This window comes from Solanum lycopersicum, chromosome 8 (genome assembly GCF_036512215.1).
Source record: "Solanum lycopersicum chromosome 8, SLM_r2.1".
Classification (NCBI taxonomy): Eukaryota; Viridiplantae; Streptophyta; class Magnoliopsida; order Solanales; family Solanaceae; genus Solanum; species Solanum lycopersicum.
Window position 1 is genome coordinate 40,340,346 of NC_090807.1, and position 22,473 is coordinate 40,362,818.

Genomic DNA, 22,473 nt, shown 5'->3' on the forward strand with positions numbered 1-22,473 from the left:
TTATTAAGAGAACTACCGTTTGTAGAAAAAGTTAGATATGAAGAAGGAGAAGAAGGTAGTTTCCGTTTCTACAAAACAGCTGATAAAGAGAGAAAGATAGGAGACTTGCTCAGCACGATTAAGTTTTATAAGATTTAGAGTGTTACCTGTTAGCCCTCAGAAAATTGACGAAGAGTTTATTCATGAGGTAAAGAAATAAATTTTCTTATTTTGGGACAAAAGCCATCATCCAAGGATGATGCTTCTTTCATAGCTAATTTCAATGACCCAAGGAGGAAAACCTCACATGGGTGTATCTAGGTTCCCACAATTATGAAAAGATTTCAATCTAAAGCAAAAAAGCAGCCACTTTTGAGGTATAGAGATGGTCCAGTGGAACAATAAAATTACCTGTCATAAATAATTACTGTATCAGCAGTTGCCAGGTTTATTCCTAAACCCCCTGCCCTTGTTGAAAGCAGGAAACAAAATCTTGAAGAATTTTTAGCATTAAATCGATCAATTCGGATTTGTCTCTCAGCTCCGCCAACTTTTCCATCAATCCTTTCATATTGCCATTTCTGAAAAATTAACATGCAGGTGTGTCAAACTCCAAATAGTGAAGACAGACATTGAACTAGATTTAAAATATAATTTAGTGAACTTGTTTGAGTCCATACCCTATAATTACAGTAGTCTTCCAGCAAATCAAGCATATGCTGAAATTGAGAATATATAAGAACTCTGTGTCCTTGTTCTTTAAGCCTAACCATCATCTTGTCAAGAAGTTGTAATTTTCCAGATGATTCCAGCAGCTCTCTGTCAAATAAAAATAAGCCATAGAGCAGATTTATAAAAGGTCAACAGAAAGAGCACATTGAACTTTCTTAAACGAAGGAACCTTTCATGTTCCCCAGGTCATCAAGAGTCACACTGTTGAGAATTCGTAGAACACTTGCAATTTCAATCTATGGATAATTCCACTTAAGGGCAACTGACAACATGTAACTCCATTTTGATACCCAAGGTCAGAAGAAAAAAGGATTTTCTTCTTCCAAAGGTAGCACTTCAGTCACAGTCTTGATGGTATCATAAGGAAATACAAGAATTTTAAATGTCACTTTAAGGGAGATTGGGAACATCAGAATCCATAGAAAGTAAGCGACTGAATAATAAAGAGAGAACATTTTGACCTGTGGAAATATAAAGGAAAAGTATTATTGAACGGGGTATCAACACTATTACACCGAGCCCTATTTATAGACAGTACATTACCATCATTGTCAAGGTAGGATTCTTTATACTATTTCAATTCCAACACTCCCCCTCAAGCTAAGGCATGCAAGTCATAAGTGTCCAACTTGGTAGAGATGTAAGTAATATGAGGACCGGCGAGGGAGTTGATGAAGATATCTGCAAGTTGATCACACTATTTCACAAATTTTATAACAATATCTGCTAAGAGTATATTTTCTTTGAAAAACTAACAATCAATCTCAATGTGCTTAGTCCTCTCATTAAATACTAGATTTGATGAGACATGAAGGGCCTCTTATTTACATATATTTGTGGATGACATAGTACTGATTGATGAAACGAACAATGGAATTAATGTGAAGCTGGAGGTGTGGAGACAAACTTAAAGGGTTCAGGTTGAGCAGGACCAAGACAGAGTATGTGGAGTGTAAATTTAGTGACGCGACGCATGAGGAAGGCGTGGAAGCGAGGCTTGACACAAAAAGTACCCCAATAGAGATGGATTCAAGTACCTTGGATCTATACTCCAAGGGGGGTGGGGACATCGACGAAGATACCACACATTATATTGGTGCAGCATGGATGAAGAGAAGGTTTGCCTCTGGAATTTTGTGTGATAAAAAGGTATCACTATAACTCAAAGTAAGTTCTATAAAGTAGTGTTAGACTAACATTGTTATATGGGGTGGAGTGTTGGCCAGTTAAAAGATCACATGTTCAGCAAATGCAAGTTGCAGATATAAGGATGCTGAGTTGGATGAGTGGTCTTACTAGGAGAGATAATATTAAAAATGGGGATATTTGAAATAAAATGAGAGAAGAGACTGAGATGGTCAAGCATGTGAATAGGAGATATATGGATGCACCAGTGAGGAGCTGCGAGAGGTTGGTTGTAGAGCATACAAGAGGAGGCAATGGTAGACCGAAAAAGTATTGAAGAGAAGTGATAAGACTAGATGTTTGGTGTCTACCAGTATAGTAGTTGTATCATTGTAGTTCTTGTTTTTGATATCTATCATTATTTAATATTGTTTTAATACTCTATCCTAGTATGTTGTTTATTGTGTTTCGATTATTGCACTACTTCCTTGTTGTTGCTCCCCTTTAGTAGACTTGGCACTATTTCCTTGTGACTTTCTATATTTTCTTCTTTGTATATGTGATTGCTGCCTTTGTGTCGAGGGTCTTTAAACAACATCTCTACCTATCGAGCTAGTGATAAGGTCTATGTACATTCTACCCTCCCAAGTGGAATTTCACTGGGTATGTTGTTGTCGTTGTTGTTTCCTATAAAATCAACAAATTCTACTACCAACACTATCAGATTCTGTTTACACCAAAAAACAAAAGGCTTATACAAATCTACTCTTCTCTAAATTAGTCTTGTGTCCATCGAAACACCTTGAACTCATTTCTTTCTAAAGAGTCCACCACATGCCTGCTAGGATAGTTCTCCATCAGCATTCTTTTCTTCCTTTGTTACCAATACCTTCCCAAAGGCTTAAGAGTTCCATCATTGTGTTGGGCATCACCCAGTTAACTCCTAACAAACATAAGAAAATGTTACATAGGCTCATAGATGCCTTACAATGAAGGAATAGATGATCATTAACTTTTGCTTCCTGCTCACATACAACACATCTTGAGAAAAACTGCTAACCCCTTTCTATAAAACCTCATGAGTTGGCAAGCCTTTATGCATACCAAGTTACCTACCAGGTAAAAGAAGCTTCCTTTGGAGGGCATTTACTCTTTCACAAGTGTTATAGGCATTACTCAATATTCTGCTTTTGCATCGGATCAAGCAACCACACTGTTTCATACTCTTCTAAGACACTAGATCATTGGACATGATAACTATATTCTGCTTTTGCATCCTGATCATTGCTGGTGATAACAATATCATTAACATAAGTAACCAAATAAATACACAAAATTTGGTGCAGAATGTTGATGAAACATAGAATAATCAACTCCACAAGGAGTCATGCCGAACTCTTGAATTAAGGTGCTGGACTTTCCCAAACCATGCTTTAGGATAATTATGACCATAGAGTGCCCAGTACAGCAGATATACAAAGATATTAGACTCCCCCTTGAGCAATAAATCTAGGTGGTTGCTACATATAAATTTCTTCCTCAAGATCACCGTGGAGAAAAGCATTCCAAATTTCCAATTATAAGAAGGCATCCAGAAAAGTGATTGTCGTCGAGATGTGCTTAGAATTTGGTATTAATTATATAGGTCATCTCGAAATCAAGAGACAAGTAAATCTCCAAAAGAAGATCGTATGAATGGCTAGAAAAGGCTCACTTGTTGGTGCACAATCAGATCTCGCTGGAGGTGACAACCCTTTGGGTAGCGCATGGGAGGTCAGTTTGCGGCAGCACTATTTGGGTTATGTCACAGGGAGATACTAGACCACTTAGTGGTATTGGTTTTTGCACAAAACTGATGAAAGCGGAACTATGCACATCAGATCTTAGGGGTCAGCAGAAAGATGCACGATAATGGCTTTCTTTGTCTCGGATGCTTCTCAACTTGGCTCTGATACCATTTGAGAAATATTAAAGAAAAATAGTTTATTTAATTGTGTATCTACATTACCACACCGAACTCTAGTCTCTATGTATAGACATTATATTAAAATTTATATCCAAGTAGGATTCTATATACTATTCATATACTTATTCTAACATGACCCAAAAAGAAATAATAGAGAAATAGAACGAGAAAAAATTCATAGTAATCTACTTTCTCAAGTTTAACTTCCACTCATCTTCTCTTCCCCTACAAAAAAGCAGCCACCTGGCACCACCACCTGCGGGACGACCTTTCACTTTCCTCACCACCCTCATCCCATCCAACTTTTCCCTTTCCAATCATTAGCCCACCACAGCTCCTCATGATCCCCCACCCTCAAACCCTGCATGTCTTTCACCCCTCCCGGGCTGCTATCAGCCTCTCTAATTTGGCAATGTTTTTGAGGTTTGTGAACATCTACAAAAATTTGTAGCCTCCTTCTACATTTGCCCTTCTATAGTTCAAGGTAGAACCTTCCCCTCCTCTCATATCAGCCCTACTCCACTCTCAACCCTTACTAACAATGCCAAATTCCACTCACCAAGTGTTGCCAAAGGCATCAATGTTCTATTGAAACTTCAAACACAAAGTGCATTTGAAGGCACTTTAATCGAGAAAGATGTACATGAAGAAAACATATAAAAAGATAACAAAAAAGTAACAACTCCCTGTGTTTTATATATATAGTACTCTTTTCCTTTTTAGACTATTCCAAGAGAATTGATACTTCGGTTAATTGGGAAACTCATGTATTTTGAACTTCTCATCTTACCCTTAATAGCATGCTCTTTATACCATAAAAGTGGCATGGCATGCTTAAGACACAAGTCTTTGTATGTGCCAAAAAAAATTATTTTTAAACTACATGTCTAGTCAAACACCTACATATAAAAGGAAATGGAAGAAGCGATACATATACAATAATTATATGGATCAAGGAATTGAAAAGTCGACAAAAAATAAGATACATGAAGCAAAACTATAACAATCAAGTTCAAACACAATTTTGTATCTCAAAACTTTTATATGCAAAGATGTGGTTTTAGCTTTCTAATACACATTAATCACTGTATTTATCATAGTAAATTGTTTAGTTTTCATTCCTTTCACTAAATATACATCCAAAACTTGGCCTTAACAAGGACTGTTGCTTTGCTAGTTATACTTACTGCTTAATGGTTCACTCTGCAACATGGAGCTCACGGGCATAGCAATAATTGATGTGGTGCCTATCCTAACGCTCCATCTATGTGAGACAAACTCAATGTGTGTTTGCACCTTAGCTTCAGGGCTTAAGTGGGATTTTATCAACATCTCACTCACCCATGGAATTTCCCTTTTTGAGAAATAGTAAGAAATTAAAATTCAATATTTTTGTCAAAATGAACTTTAATTTACCTTTAAGTGTAAGAGATTATGTGCAGTTCTACCACCAATGGACTTAAAAGAGCCATTTTGAAGCATGGCATGTGATATTTAATGTGACTAGAATTACAGATGACAAAACAAAACTTTGCATAACCAAAAGAGATGCTCAAAAAGAAAAGATCCCTTACGAAAAATCTCGACAACTCAATCTTCAGAAACAAGTATTAACAATCATATAGATCTATCAAGAATCATGACATACTTGGTAAACTCATCATTGTCCTCTGGCTCAACACCTTCTAACATAAATGGATGACAGCAAAGCTTGCGCAGCTCCATCACCACATTTATAAGCGAAATCTGATACGCAAACATCCAGTGAGGTCAGAATTCCTACTGTGGCATAAAGGTTTCTCAGACAAGAAATTGGCCCACCTGAGCACCTCCCTTGCGAGTCAGTATCTGGAAGTTACGAGTCAGAATAGCTTTGTAATATTCTTTCTGCTTACTACTCAGTTCCACACGTAAAATGAGTTCCTTTTTAGGAGGCAGCTCTGTCATGACATCTTTCTTGAGTCCTGAAATATCAAACATGCAACAATATTATTTTAAATAGATGTAAGTTACCTAAATTCATGTTTCTCGAAACAATCGACTGCCTCGTGAATCTCTACAAAAACAAATTAAGTTACACTAAGGACCTGTTTAATCATAAAATTATTCATTTTTTCAGGAATAATTTCCACTTCATGGAAAATCAGTGTTTGGCCATGAAAATTCCAAATTCAACTTGAAGTTGGATTCCAAAATTGAAAAACTTATAACCTGTTTTCCAACTCCATCTTTATAAATCCAAATAAAATGCCCTCCTCTCCTTTGTAAAAAAAATATAACCAAAGATGGAAGTTTGATTTTCCCAGAATGTATCCTAGTTTTTGGCCTAATTCTTCTTCTGATGATCGATTCAACCTCTGATCAAAAAGATAAAACACAATACCATCTTCAAAATTTTCAAATGAAGTAAACAATCTTTGATTTCTATGGCCAACACCAACAAATAATTTACATGCTGGGATTACTTTTTTTCGTCATAAGTTCCCTCCATTTTGTTGAAAATATATGTGAATTGTAAGAAGCTCGATCATAACTCATATAGTCCCATCAGTTGTGTACGTTGGACCAATAAAGATAATCAAGAGAGAGTGCTACCTCAAATCATATGAATATAGGCAGCTGATTTAGGAGGAGGCAAAAGCTCTACCAAAGTAGAATTTCTAATGACATTATAAAGGGGAAATTTGACATATCCTACTTGAATAATTACAAATTGCCAATGCTTATTCTATTACCAACTATTTCCCCTGGGAGGATGTAAACACAATAAGGCATAGTTTACAGTAAAGACAAACCCCAGAAGTTTGTGTTCACACTGAAAAGCTTCATGCTACTACAGTATCTATATTACAATTTGGAAAGAGGCTTTTACAAGAATATAGCTAGTATTCATCAAGAAATCAATAATGGAAATTATGACTAACTATACCAAGGAAAAGTAGCAAAAATGTACATTTCACCAATAGATATCATGTAAATATTCAAAGACAAGCACAGGAAAAAGTTTCATAATCGTACTTCTGAGCAGATGAGGTGCCAGCATTTTATGAAGTCTTGAAACCTGTTCCTCCTGACTAATGTCCGCAAACTCTTGCTGGAATTCCTCCAAGCTACCAAACTGCATTTGACAACAGGTCTCACAAAACAGCACATGATAACTCAACAAGTAAATAAGTTCTGTATATTTTGCTAGAAACATGTTGTGGGCTGACCTTCCCAGCATCAAGGAAGTGCATCAGCATGAAAAGTTCATCCAGATTGTTCTGAAAGGCATAGAAAGAATAATTACTACAGCCAACAGAAATAAAAGAAAGAAAGAATAAAGTCGTGTCCTTGTGCAAGTCAATTTTTGCATGTCAAAAAAGCTCGTTCTTGTCTATTTGAAGGAAACAATTATTCGGAAATACGAAGTGTTATAAGCGAGTTGACTGTTTCAGATAGATGGCAGAATCAAAACATACTGACATCAATAATCTAGAGAAGTTAAACATGTCACTAGTTCTTCTGGCTGCCCTTTCTTTCTCCCACATATCTGGTGATATCAAAATCACCAAAAATTGCCCACGGACCATGACATACAACCCTTGTTGCATCCATCTCAAAGTACACATACTATTTATCTCGAGACTCTAGTACAGTAGGGTCTGTAAATCCCATTTAATTACCAGCTATAGTTCTGAAAAAGTTTTTGAAGATGCACAGTTAAACTATATTGACCTGATGCACAATATTTGACTCCATAATTGTATATCACACATAATCAGGATACCACCACTGCTACTTTCAGCTTCCCTACATATGTGAAATTCACCATCTGTTTGGCAATAGTTATCTGATTAATGATGAAATCATGACATCCAGTTTTGTTTCCTGCAAGCAATAAACATCACCCCTCCATTCCACTATCAATGTCTTCAGAACAGTACTTTTCGCCCTATTATTAAGTCCCCCTCACATTCCAGCTAAATATTTTCAGCTCCATGGTTACCCTGTAAGTCAGTAATCTTCCCTTGCAACTCCCACTGTTACTCATAAAGTTTACCTATCACTAGTTTTTGTACTTCAACTTTCCCAACCCTTCTTGGACTTGTTGGACCTACGGCTCCTCTATTTAACTTTGTTTTGAGAAAACATTTTGTATATATTGACTACAAAACAGTACTGAAACCTTATATACAAGTGAGCTGTGAGCAAAAGTCAGCAAACAAATCTTCCTTCCTAACATGAACCTAATCTGTCTAGGATAGATATTGCATCTTACGGGTAGGTTTGGTTGCACCAAAAACAGAAAACGAAAATACAGTTGACTTTGATTTTTTGACTGTATTGCTGCTGTTTACAGAGCATTCTTTTGTCTTCAAATAGTCCACCAACTGCATGCAGGGACCATCCTCATCTGCCTCTATCATATGCTCCAGCTCCAGCTGCTTCCCAACTAAAGAGAGCTTTAGTAATCTTTCTAGGCTTTGCACATGCTATGCCTCTGAGATTAATGAAGATCTTCCATAACTGATCAGTTGCATTGCAGAGTAAAAACAGATGTCCCACTGTCTCTAGTTCCTTTTTACATTTAAAAAAAAAGAACATCTTTAACATAAAATCTATTTGTCTTGATTAGAGTTTCTTGTGTGAGCTCAGCCTCTTTTGCCAGTAACCATGTGAAACATGCAATCTTAAAAGGTCTTTTGGTCTTACAACTCTATGGGCAAGAGTCATAGAAGCTAAGTATGAGGAGGAAGACACATGGATGACTAAGGAAATTACAACTCCTTATGGATTAACTTATGGAGATCCACCCGAGATCTCTGGAATGAACTGTGCTTGATCAAGGTGAACAATGGGACTAAACCTAGGCTCTGGAAAGATGAATGGCATGAAGAAGGCAATTTAGAAAGGTTATTTCCAGATATCTACTCATTAGTTCTACACCAACAGAGTACCATGGCAGAATTATGGACAATAGAGGGATGGAGATTCAACTTCAGAAGGCAATTCGATGATTGGGAAATACCAAGAATGGCAGATTTCATCAACAAGATTGAGCAGTTCAGTGGGTGGGTTGGGAACAGATGAAGATGAACTATGGCGGAAGGGAAATGAAAAAGGCACATACAAAGTGAGCAAACCGTACAGGAAAATGAACCACAACCAGCAGCCAAACAGTTGGCCATGGAAGAACATTAGGAAAACCAAAATACCATATAAAGTGGCATGCTTTGTGTGGCATTTGGCAAAGGAGGCAGCAGTGCTTACCCAAGAGAGCCTAATGAAAAGAGGGATAATTTAAGCCCCAGGTGCTTATTCTGTGGGGAGCAGGCAGAAACTGTGAATCATCTATTCCTATATTGTAGAATCACAGGACAACTATGGAGATTGTTTTTGAACCTCAGAGGAATAGCATGGAGCATGCCTGGGAAAATTACAGTGGCCTTAACAAGGTGGGAACAAGCTGCGTTCCCAGCAAGCATTTGGTGGACAATATGGAAGGAGAGGAATTCTAGGTGTTTTGAGAGCATAGAGAACAAGATGCAACAGATTAAGCTTAATTGCATCTTGCTACTGTGTTTTTGGTGTAATCAGTTACTTTTAAATGATCCTGTCTCTATCATTGATGTTTTAGACTCATTATAGACATAGGATCATAGAATCATAGATGTAGGTAGTACTTTGTAAATATGGGGCAGCTACAACTTTTGTAAGATTCGGATTCTAACATATATAGAAAAAGTTACCAGTTCAAAAAAAAAAGATCTTTTGTTCTTCAGATATGTTTCCAGAGCAATTACTTACTTGAGGTTGAGGTTGAGGTTGAGGTTGATTTATTTTTTATAAGATGCATTAGCACTGACTCTTCTACTGCTATGTCCTTGACATTTCAGTGTGTCCTCTCCATCCTGGATTCATGTGAAGTTATCCAGCTGTTTGAAAAACTCAAATCATTCTGTTCATCTCCCAATCATTCAGGTTTCTCCTCCCCATCATCTCTTATCTATTTTTTATTATTTATTTTTTTTGAAAATAGTAACTTCATTATCTCTTTTCTATTTTGCAGGTAAGGGTTCCATAAACTCAGCAAATTTCTGGAAAAAAAAGGGGAGAATTTTGAAGAAGAAGAAGAAGAGAAGAGGTCTAGGAAGCACGGGTCAAGCTCTCTGGTAGCACCTTTGATTTCAACAAAGATTAGGACTAATGCCTATTTTGTCAGAACCAAAATATTTGTTCGAAACTGACTTTGTCAGGTTAAGATGACGACCCAAAATCAGGAAGGGCAGTCTCAGCAGCAAACTTTGGGTTATTTTTATTTTTATTGATTGAAGGCCCGAATCTGGTCATGGGTTTATATAAAAATTGTCAGGCAGCTTACATCTATTTCCTTCTTTATTTATAGGTTTTGCATTGCCCATATACCTGTAACCTGTTAGCCTCCTTTTGCCTTTGTCTCTCGCATTTGTAATTTTAACAGAGGCCAAAGGGATTAGCCCGATAATGTTTCGTCTGCTTCAGCTGCAATGTCTTTAAATCCTTGCCACGCATCTCCCTAACTTTATCGTTTTGAAATTCAAATATTAAACCCCCACCCTACCCACAACCGCTGCATGCCCATCACAAGTTTGTTGTACCCAAAGGATCCTAGATTCAGGTCGCACTATCTGGAAGGAGGTTTTCCAACCATTTTAGGACTGAAAGCTGTCGTATTTTCCCACCCAAAGAGAGATCTTAAAGATCAAATCTCCTTACTGTACTCTTATCTGGGGGGCCTTTGACTTAGATTCTAGCCCACCAGAGGTGTTTTGGTGTCTCCTCAGTTCCGAGCCAACCATTACACATCCTTCCTAAGTTGTCTTAAGACGAATAAACTTCATTTCACAAGCTAAGTTAGTAACATATTTACCCCTAAATAAGCCCCAGCAGGCAGTGATATGGAAAATTAACATAGAATTTCGTCTAAAACTGTAGCATTCAAAGTGGTTATGTGCACTCACATGTTTATGCAAAGCAGTTTCTACTACTGATACTTGTGTATTTCTTTATGAGAAGTCAAATACGCATACTCATATACTTGTCCAACCAATGGAACCATAATGAGATTCCGAGAAAAGTAGGTGTTTAATTTTGTACCAACTATTTTAATATGGCAGATGCAACATCAGGATAAATACACGGGTATACTGTATACACCTTATGATTCTATGTAACAGGATATCCAAACATGAAATGGGACTAGAAAGCAACCTATTGTAACAAACCTGGAGAGGAGTTCCAGTCAAAAGAACACGGTGCCTGCTAGAGTACTGCTTCAAAGATGAAAACAACTTGGAATCCTTGTTCTTAAGACGATGACCTTCATCAACAATCTAAATGCAGATGCCAAGCATCTTTTAGAGGCAAAAGGAATAACAAAAGCTAATGGCACAATTAAGGATTTTTTGAAGGAAATTACCATGCACTCCCACGTGATTGGCTTCAGAGAGGCACTATCCATGAGGATCATTTCGTATGATGTGAGGAGGACATCAAATTTTATTCTATCTTGCTTGCTTTCACCAACAATTTGACCAGATTTCTTTTTCTTGGTCTTCTTAAGATTTTTGGGGAAAAAAAGTTCATATTCTCTAATAACAGCACGAGCTTGTGCGCCTCCCACATACATAACCTATGGATGTTAATTCTCCTCAGAGAAGAACAATCTGATATTCATCTTAGTAATTATTATTCTGCTATTCATAGTAGGAATTACATCACCTCAAACTTACCACATTCATTTGAGGAGCCCAAGTGGCAAACTCACGCTCCCAATTTCTCAATGTCGAAAGAGGTGCTATTACTAAATGTGGAGAGACCTTCTCTTCAAAAAGAGAGGCTAGAAGTGCAATACTCTGTATTGTTTTGCCTGCAAGATTGAAAATGCATCAGCAAAAAAGAACTAGCAGTATTGCAGAATATACTATATGTAATAAGGACAACAAAGAAAAATAATACAGGAAAGGACCATTATGCAGTTGTATATGATAAAGCAAATGAGAGAAAAGACAAGAATAAAAAAATTGAAGCAGTAGAAGAACAAAATTAGTCTTACCTAGCCCCATTTCATCAGCAAGAATGACATGTGTCTGTTTGGACCAAGCAAAACGCAGGAAATTCAGCCCTTCAAGCTGGTATGGATGCAGTGATCCTTTATTTCAACCACAGAGAAGATTAAGGAACTTCACTAGATGAATATAACATACATAGACTAATTAAAAATGGTACCATATATACCTCCAGAAAGAAATTCAGGACTGCTTTCGTACTGTTGAAACTCTTTGGCTTTCTTGTTAGATTCAGTTGTCTCTATAGGCCTTCCCTTTTGCTTACTTGAAGATTTTTTACGTCTAGACTGAACTACATGAAATCTTTCAATTTCGTGCAGAAAAGAAGAAATGTCTGATTCAAATTCCCAGTAGCACTCATCGTACGGAAGCTCCTTCCACTTAACAAGATACTCTTTTTCTTCACCATCTCCCCTAAGAACATCAGAGCATATTATTATTAGATGCAATTTACCCTGAGACTTGTACTTCATTTGTAGGCCCAAAATAGTAAATCTTAAATAAAATGAACAATTTAAGGAATAGAAAACTCAACTAGTAGGTATTTAACAATCAATTACTATACTAACATGCCACTTAATACCCTCTCCCCCTCCCCATGTGGCCGTTGACATGTATATGCTTGCTTTATTAACACAATCATATTTCTTAATAAGGGTCTCTAGTTTTAAAATTATTTAGAATAAGGGATTTTGTTAATATGGCAAGAGCATATTCTAGTTAACATGGAAAATAACACCAACTTAAATGAATTTCGGGCCAAAAAGTTTTTTACCTTATTTTTGTTCCAAAAGACACTAGAATCGACATCATGTTTGTAATTAGGAATATCAATTACTTTTCTTTACTTTTTAGGACACTTTTTTTGAGAAAACAACCTTGTATTCAAACCAAAAGATTCATCATCCAAAAAATGATGAATTGGAGACTTACATCCCACATAAGGTATTCTTTACAAGTTTCCTATAAAATCAACTAATTCTACTACCTCCCTTATATGATTTTGTTTAAACCAAAAAAAGAAAAGGCTTATACAATTCATTCTAATTTTCTGCAAGGCTTTTTTGTCCATCAAAGCACCTTGAGTTCCTTTCTTTCCAAAGAGTCCACCATAAGCATGCCGAGATAGTTCTCCACCAGAATCCTTTTCTTCCTCTGTTGCCAATACCTTTCCAACTGCTTAGGAGTTCCACTGTCATGTTAGGCATCACCCACTTAACTCCTAACAAACAAAATAAACATGTTCCATAGGCGCAAAGATGCCTTACAGTGATGACCAACTCCTAATAAACAAAATAAACATGTTCCATAGGCTCAAAACTGCTTTACAGTGATGATCATCGATTTCTTCTTCCTTCTCACACATGACACATCTTGAGCAAATCTGCCAGCCCCTTTACTGTAAAGCCTCATGAGTTAGGCATGCCTTTCTACATACCAACCATGTAAAACAAGCCACCTTTGGAGGGCATTTGATCTTCCAAACTAGCTTCCAAGGCCATCTGTCTAGCTCTGTTAGTAGTGTGTTAAGATTCCAATAACATGATTTCACTGTGAACACCCCCTTGTTGTGTAGTTTCCATCTAGATTGTCATGTCTCACAAATATAGTTGGATGTGAGTTTAGAACTTCCAATAAATGGCAACTTCTTCAATCACCACAACCACCGCCGCCATCTCCACTACCACCATTATGGTCAATCTCTACTATCAACCACCTCCATCATCACCACTAGTATCACCGCCAACTACCACAAACACATCACCAACCACCACACATTCTTCACCCATTACCATCAGCACCGCAAACTACTCATCAAGTAACTCCATTACAACAACCAAACACCACTGCCAAGCGCCACCATTATGACAGTCAACACAACACCAACCACCTCCACCATCGCAACTATCCTACCAACCTTACTAGCCACTAACAACTACTAACATTACCACCACCACTACAAACTATCTTCACCATCACTGGCAAATATAAGTATTTCATTTTTTCATCAAGTAATGATTTTATTTTATTGATTCTTTTTTAATTTTTAATATTTAATTAATTTTTATTTGAAACTGTATTTTTATTATGTACATATATATAGATTATGTACATTCAGATGTTGAAAACATACCGTTTTAATCATTCAGTGTTCAAATCTACAACATTTTAATCATTCATTCTCAGATTCAGGCGTTTGAGACCTCTAGTAACTTGTTTGCCTGTGTCACACAATCTTCTTCATTTGGACCATGGATTCTTGATTTGGGTGCTGTTACTCATATTTCTAGTAACAAATCAAAGTACATCCATGTTGTGAAAGGGAACTGTCTATCCACACAGTTTTTTGGTGTAAATGAAATTGTTAAGTAGATTCCATAGGCTCTCTGTAAACTAGATTCTACTTTTACTTCACCTTGTAACACTTTTTGAGGTAGCCAGCATTCCTTAATGTTGAGGAATACGATAGTACCATTTATCTAAAAATAATATTTCCTTTAAGTTTTGTATGGGTTACTCTTGGATTTATTCTTCAACCTTCAAGAATCAACTTAAAAGTAGTAAGAATATTCTTACTAAATCTTAGATCATGTTTAGATATTCAAGAAAGGTGTAAGTTGCAACTTATTGTTGTTGTTGTTACTCTAAAAGAGGTCAGATCCTTTATCTATTTCCTAAATTACTTCTCCCCAAAAGCATTTTTTCTGACTATTAAGTGTTGTTAGGAAAAAAAATTTGAAGATAGAATTATCCTGAAGTTCTCGAAATCATTCTTGACCTTCTTGATCCAACTTGAATTCAGGAACACTTTCTTGAAATCGTTCCATCTTTAATTTCAGTTTGGTTTCATATCTTTATATTTATTTTTAGCTTCATCGCATTTCCTAATTTTCCTTAAGTTCTTGACTTTTCCTTATCAAGTTATTGGATCGGGTCGAAAACACAATGTCACTCAATCATTTTCAGACTGACTGCAATCTTAATCTGTCGGTGAGGATCCCACCAGAAAACCCTCTACTTCTATAGGATTCTTATCACCTGACATAGCAAAAAACTAAAAATAATTCAACTCCAAATGTGAGTTCCTGCTAAAAGCTTTTTTCACAATTGCCATCAAATCTAACTGACAGAGTTCTTTTAAATATTTGATGGAGAGCAATGTTGGGAACTCTTTCTAAATATGTATGGTATCAAATGGGTAATGCCTCCCAATATTAGGAGCTTGTTCAAGACATGGGGCATTATTTCTAAAATGGCAAAAAGTAAACAAGCAGTATGGAGAACAATTCCTCTTTGCATTTTATGGACAATTTGGCAAAAAACGAATAAGATCTACTTTAAAGTGAAAGGGCAACATATATCCCGGGAATGTTGTCTTTTGAATTTGTATTTTTGGTGTAAAAGCAGTGTCATTGAAAATATGGAGCAATACATGTACTTCCTAGAAGAGATTGGAGATTTGTAGTTTTGTCATGGCAGTGTTGGTGGTTGGACTTCTGTATCCTACACCACTACCATCCACAGCTCATGAACGTTTCAACTGTTTACATGGAGCTTACTTCTCAACAATGATTTCCACTTGATGATTAAATCAGCTCAACCTTAAGCTAAGGATAACAACTCTTAACTAATATTATCAATTTTGCATGCATTAGGGGGAAGTAACTAAACATTTTGGAAGCAAAAAAGAAAGCATTGAACAAAAAAATTTGAGGACAGCTCAACTCCCCATATTTTTTAAATAAAGCATCTCAACTGAATATCTACAAGTTAGTTCTTTAATAGCACCTGCAAGCAAGAATTCGATCAACTGTAGTCCACTCAGGTCGGATTGCGACGTATTCATCTTCAGAGTTAGTCATTGATGACATTTGGCGATGGAAGTTATTCACTTTAGTCTTCAAACGGGGATATGCTTTGTAAACTTTTACGAACTCTTTCTCTGGCACCCTGCAATAGTTAAAGCGCAGTACGACTTCAAATACAAGATGTCAAAAGGTCTAAAAGAGATAACATAACATATTGAACTGATCATTTACACAAACAAGCATTATGGTGAGCATAGAAGACAGTTATAAGCACTACAAGATGATCTTTGTTGCTATATTGTCATAGGTGTAAAGAGAATCTAGAGCAAATAAAGTAGTAGTTAAAAATAAATACCATGTGCAGTGAAGATACGACAATCCTTTCCACTTAACAAGGTACTGTTTAACAAATACTTGCTTCGACCCTAGCTTGGAAGCATCCTGATCCTCAGCAACAGTAGGGCGCATTTCAAAGTCCAATATTTTGTCAATATCATTCAGGGGACTCACCTACAGAAAAATGGCAATATCTAGCGTAAATCTAGGTGGGAGGGAAGGGAACTGACGACAATATCAGAATTCCATGTTTAAATATATAAATTTGATAGGAGGATGGGCACATACACATTCAGGGCAACTCCAACTGCTTGGAAGAGGAGCCTTTAGTGGAGGAACTAAACACTTGGGGTGGTAAGCATAGTTACATGTTCTACAATACAAAAGATTACTATCTCCTCCACAAGCTTGACAGGAGTCGTCTTTCTATCAAAAGAAGCAATTTGCATTATTATTTCTGATGCAAGTAAAACAAATAAAGGTCATTACAACTAAACACTACAAAAGAGAACATGTTTCCGGAAAGCTGCTAATGCAACCATGAGAGACTTGTATTGTTATGTACTGGCACGTGTTTATGATTAATGGATCTTGCGTTGTTTATTCCTAAAATATGAGCAAAACTCCCTAAAGAAACTAACATATGAAGTAATCAATCAAGGAAAAACGGAAAGGATGTAGATTTAACCAGAGGCGGTATATTCTGTAGTACTCCTCCTCATCGGCCTATTTGGGTACATTACCATTCCATGAGTAAAGAAAAACTTTCTTCTTTCTTTTTTAACTTGATCATTAGTAGCCATAACGAAAATGGAAGAATAGAAGCGTTAGAGGTGCAGAAGAAAACCCTACGGCTATGAGGACTCTTATCGAAAACTTGGTACTCATCTATGTAAAGTGATGATAGCTTGTAAGTGGTTTGTGGATTCATCACTAAATATCCTCTTATAATATATTCGTTCTTTATCCTTTTTCCTGGGTTAAATACGTCCTCTGTTTATACAAAGAAAGTTGTCCAGATTACAGTTAAATAGTTACTACTTTATCTAATCTATATATAATAGCAGGTGCATGACACGATATAATATATATGTAAGTGAAATAAAAAAGGTCTTAGCGAAAAAGATTAGATGTTTTATGTGACAAGCATAACCTGTTGGTAGAAAGATCCAAAATAAGAATAGACAAATAATTTGTGTATGCATGAACCTAATATGGAATGTCTCACAGATGCACTGAATGACAAAAATGCATTTTTATTAGTTAATTGTATCATTAATTGGTGTATTGCTTGTACAATATCTTATATCGTAGAAAGAAAGTACTCTACTTTTTACTAATTATCAATTTCTCATAAAAATACGTTGTTATGCGTGGAAAAAATTTATACGTGGTGAGATCTCAGGTAAAATGTTGATAAATCAAAATATCGATGGAAAATTAGAAAATCATTTTACTCTTCAAACGAAAAAAAGAAAGAGTCTAGTGCACAAAGCATTGAACGCGGGATAGTCTCAAGTAATGAGTAACATCAATTATCTTTGTGAAGAAATGTTTCTTCTATTGATAAATTGGTACAAAAAGAAATTTAACAAAAAGTGAGGACATAGTAAGAGATGACACACTAAAAGATATACTCACATCTCACTGTATCCAAAATGTATGGTCCTACATCCATTATTGTTTCTCAGTATCTAGAGATGCTTGGAACTTCTGAAACTGAAACATTTAATGATTTTTCTAACCATCTGAATTTGTATATATAGTATTACAAAATCGTGCTGTTTCCCAGTTACAAAACTTGTTATGTTTCTCTTCAATAACATCCATATAACACCCATCATAAAAACAAATTGGAGGTTAAAATGGACACTACTTTTTTAAAAATATCAAGATAAATAAATTAAGTTACTGTTCATTTCCTTTACTTCAAGCTACTTTCAGTCTCCAACACTATCCACTGTAGCTATTTTTTCCCAATTTCTCTATATTTTTCATAAGAGTTTAACCAAATCTAACGTATGGACACACAGAAGATGTACCTTGGCATGTCAAGCACTAAGATTAGATGATCCTGTGACAGCTGCATCTTCTGAATCAAATCATTCTCTATACTTCTTTAGTATCGCACTTTACTTTCCAAAGCCAAAACATTTGAGTACAGGTCACATGTACAAATTTGTACATCTTAGACTTCCACTAGCACGGATTAGAAGGCCATTTGTTTTATGATAAGTAAACTAGAAGCCTATTTGTGTCTGGATCTAAACAAAACAGTTACTGCCAGTCTTATCATGCAGAGCATGCATGATATATGGTTGACTAAAAACTAAAAAGCTCTGTAGCTTCCTTTAGTTTCCAGCTCTAGCTTCTGGAATCTATAACTGTAGGTTTCTTTAGAAGACATTTCATGGTTCACAAATAAAAGCTAAGAGAATAAAAACTTTATACCTTCAGGAGAGATGATTTAAACCACAAACTTTTGCAGCCAGAGCTTTGGACTGTGATTTCTCTAAAATAAGAAAGCTCTAGGCTATGAGGTGAAACAAACTTTTCTTGGAGGCAGTTTAATCAAATTCCAAAATGACCATCTTAAGTCTGAAACTTTTTTTTTGATTAGGTAAGCACGACTTCTAAGTCTCACATTCATCAACTTTACAAGAATTGCTTAGAAGAGTTTCTGTTGTAATATCTGACCTCAAAAACTGGATTTGGCAGATATTACAAATAAATCCCAAGATATGCTACATGATTCTTTTGAGAAGCTAAGATTACGAAATTGAACATACGAGAAAGAAAAATGCTCAATCTAAATATAATAAATTTCCTTTCATGAATCCACACTTTGATCACACTGTCGAAAAAAGAACAACATTATCAGTTTCTTTTTTGGAATGCATGTTATTGTATTGTTTACTGTTTAAAATTCACAAGTTAGTATTCCACTTTTTTGTGATAAAGAATTTAGTCTTTCACTTTTTAGTTACAAATTACAAGATATCTCCGCCAAAAAAAAAACTCAACATGCATCCCATATTAGAGTTTAACATCCTTGAACTATGCTCTAAAAACTTAAAGCACGTCCTTGTAATATCATAGTTAACAAAAAGCATCCTTCAAATATCTAAACATTAACAAATCCCATCCATTAGTTAAAGACAGTTAAAAATCTAAAGGATTGGGTGAAAATCACTAAAAACTCCTCAGATTTGAACATTTCATTGGCACCCACATTCTCTAATTTCTCAGAAAAATGAATTTAACTTTCATTTGTTAAAGTACGCTTCCTTTTCCATACCCATCCTCCCCGGTTATTGTTAAATCTGTGATGCCATCATGCAAACATGCAGAAACTGAGATACTGAAACCCAGTACCCCTCAAGAACATGAAGAATGATTGCTTTCGTACGTGGTACATGTGTTGTTCACACTGTCTTTACTCTCAATTAGAAGAAGGTAAACTAAAGGCTATGGCAAGATAGTTGGGTTTTTTCTATAATGGTCCAAAACTAATGAAGGTAAAAGTGTTCGTATTCTCCACTAAAACATGAAATATTTTCCCCTCTCAATTTGGTTCTTTAGTTTTAGCAATCAAAATTTAGCTAAGAGCTAACAACTTATTGTTATTATGCTAATGTATATGTATATGCTCTGGCAAAAAAATCATAGAAGTGGCAGAAATGTCAATCCAACATCTTGTGCTATTTCATCTAGTAATGCTGCAAACATATTTCTCGTCTCATTCAAATTATAATACCTATTTACAAGCTCTCCTATTTTCTATCTATCATTTTGTTTCTGCTCTGACTGTGAGCACTCAATGGCGTCCGCAAAAAGACGAAGTGCTAATATTTAGAGATGATCGATGTTGATTCTTCTAGTTAACCAGCTTAAGGAGGAAGAAGATTGACTATGATTAAAAAAGAACCTGACCATGATTAAAAAAAAGAACCTAGTTGCAAATGGGGGAATTATAGTGGTGTTACATGAGTTTCGAAATGCTCTGTTAGATGTCTAGCAGTTCTTGGCAGAAGGGTGAAAACTTGCTAGATTTTCAATAGTTGAAGGATGTTCCTTGTTCAATATGATATTACAAGGATGTATTTTAAGTTTGGTGTATAGTTGAGGGATGTTTTTAACCAAAAACTCTTTCATACTACCAGGCAGATTCAAGATTAACCGTGAACCTTGAAAGAGCGCCTGCTCTTTTATTTTTGACTGTAGATATTCAGATGGTCCAAACAATTAATAGATTGGCCGACCGTGGTTCCTCAAAATCAGTTCCCCTCTTCATGAAAGTCCTCAGCTATATCATTATCATAAGAGGGAGTAATCCTAACTCTTCATCTTGGAGGATGCTATTGCTGGATAGGATGCATTCCCTAATGCTACTGCAAGTATTTTATGTATTCTCCTAGTGCATATCCTTCTGAAAGAAATCAGGAGGCACCACAAAGACATGTATTTTAATAGAAGATCAAGGTGCAATAGTTACAATTAGAAGGAATTTACCAGATCCGAAAGGAAGCAACCAGAGATCAATCTACGATCCCATTCTTTCACAAACACCACGAAACAAAGGACGAGCATATTAAATTGAAATTGCTAAATTTCAAACTGAGCTTAACTCTGGTGTTGCCATTCCAACAATTTGAAAAGGAAAAAAAAGAAGAATAAAAATGTATTTATCTTCCAACAGGCATACGCACCAAGCTTGATTAAGTTATCTATACCTAACTTAGCAGACAAAAAAAGAGGTACGGCTTTCCCCATGATGACCAAGCTAAAGCCCAAGTCGTGTATAGTCTAAGTCATATCTTGGAGCTGAAAATGGATTCTTGAAACGATACACGTAAACATATGAAAATCAATACTAAAGTTGGGAGAAAGAGCCCTACTATGGAATAAAAAAGTCAAGCAAAGAGATGGTAAAAGAATTAGCAATAATCAACCAAATATACAAGAGCAATTTATAAATGAAATTTAGAGTTGTAGATTCAATGGGATGAAAGAGCATCCACAAAAAAAAAAAGAAGGAACCCTACTATAGAAAATGCCAAGTACATAAATAGTAAAAGACAATTCCTAATGTACAAACAACATACCACATCAGTTCGAACAATTTTCTCAATTTCCTGTTTCTTAGTCCCAGATTTTCCAGGCATCATATCAGTTTCATCATCAGACTCATCTAACTTGTACATAGGTTTTCGATCTGACCGCACACGAAGTCTCTCCACCAAACTAGCCATTTTCTGCAATCAAACAAAGTCCAAAAACCTATACACATTGAAATTTCTATGGTGCAACAAAAACATTTCCATGACACCCAAAACAAACGAACAAAGCAAATATCATGAATGAAAATTGAAAACACAGAAAGATCAACCGTTTGAACAGCACTCAATCAAAAACAAATATATTTGTATCTCTTCAGTATCAGTATCAATGTAAACAAGAGAAGAGCACCAAAAACCCTATAAACGCGTTCAGATGCTAAAATCAAATAAAAAACGAACAACACCGATTTGAGCGAATGAAAGTACCTGTTATTTGTTTGTGTAAATGCCACAAAACAGAAAATGACTGCACCGATTTGCGAACCAAGTAACAAGTATATATATATATATATAAGAAGAGAGGCAACGCTCAGAATCAGTGTCCCAACTTCCCCAATTTCGTATTTATATAAAATTATTCTCTTCCCTCTTCCCTTAAAATCTCGGCAGATACTGCCGCTTTGGCTCCCAAGTTAGTAAACGGAGTTTTTTTTTCTTCTTTTTTTTGCCAAAAACATCCCTAAATTATACTCACTATTTAAATTATGTCCTTAAACATTATGTTTTGACAAAATGATACCCTTAAAGTATTGTTAAGTGATCAAGTTGCATCCTTTTGTTACTATGCAAATTTGATCAAGTTTAATACAGATCAAAATGTCATATTTATATTATCTACTAGTTATCTATCTTGTATGTTTCTTAGGGAAAGTAAATTTTGGGATCAAATTAGTTTTTTCTTATAAATAATACAGTCCTTTTAAGTGTATTTTATGTAAATTATGCAAAATCTCCATATTTAATCTCTACTTATCTTATTTTTTATCATATTTTTCAAATTTACTTAAATGGCTATTCAGCCATAATCTCTACTTGCCATATTTTTAAAATTTTACTTATGTTTCTTCATTGTCCTCCCGTTTTTTTTTCTTCTTCTTTCTTTTTTGTCCAACCTTTTCCTGTGTCTTCTTCAGCGTTCTTCTTTTGTCTCTTATTCTGCATCGTTGCTTTCCCTTTTCTTTAAAATTTGATGTTCCACAAATGTGAATCATTTCGAGTAGATATTATATTAGAAGATTCAAAACATTAACATGATCTCATATCTAAAATTTGAGATTGTATGGAAGTGATTTTGAGTTGGTTGAACTTGAATAGTC

General features: G+C 35.6%; 1 protein-coding gene across 2 annotated transcripts in view; it reads right to left on the bottom strand.

The window, feature by feature from the left end:
- LOC101263831 (CHD3-type chromatin-remodeling factor PICKLE-like) overlaps positions 1 to 21,787 on the bottom strand; it is a 54,296-nt gene extending 32,509 nt beyond the window's left edge. The window contains exons 1-16 of one of the 2 annotated variants that reach the window (XM_004244843.5): positions 21,584 to 21,787; positions 21,143 to 21,292; positions 16,326 to 16,463; positions 16,057 to 16,211; positions 15,682 to 15,843; positions 12,062 to 12,306; positions 11,880 to 11,975; positions 11,557 to 11,693; positions 11,244 to 11,456; positions 11,050 to 11,157; positions 7,015 to 7,065; positions 6,821 to 6,920; positions 5,624 to 5,766; positions 5,451 to 5,548; positions 660 to 798; positions 391 to 560 (exon numbers count right to left, since the gene is read on the bottom strand). In XM_004244843.5, the coding sequence (XP_004244891.1) occupies positions 391 to 560; positions 660 to 798; positions 5,451 to 5,548; positions 5,624 to 5,766; positions 6,821 to 6,920; positions 7,015 to 7,065; positions 11,050 to 11,157; positions 11,244 to 11,456; positions 11,557 to 11,693; positions 11,880 to 11,975; positions 12,062 to 12,306; positions 15,682 to 15,843; positions 16,057 to 16,211; positions 16,326 to 16,463; positions 21,143 to 21,289 (2,102 nt within the window). In that variant the 5' untranslated portion in view covers positions 21,290 to 21,292; positions 21,584 to 21,787. The remainder of the gene's footprint in view (positions 1 to 390; positions 561 to 659; positions 799 to 5,450; positions 5,549 to 5,623; positions 5,767 to 6,820; positions 6,921 to 7,014; positions 7,066 to 11,049; positions 11,158 to 11,243; positions 11,457 to 11,556; positions 11,694 to 11,879; positions 11,976 to 12,061; positions 12,307 to 15,681; positions 15,844 to 16,056; positions 16,212 to 16,325; positions 16,464 to 21,142; positions 21,293 to 21,583) is intronic. The other variant, XM_026032563.2, reaches the window with a different exon arrangement.
- Between the last annotated feature and the right edge of the window lie 686 nt (positions 21,788 to 22,473).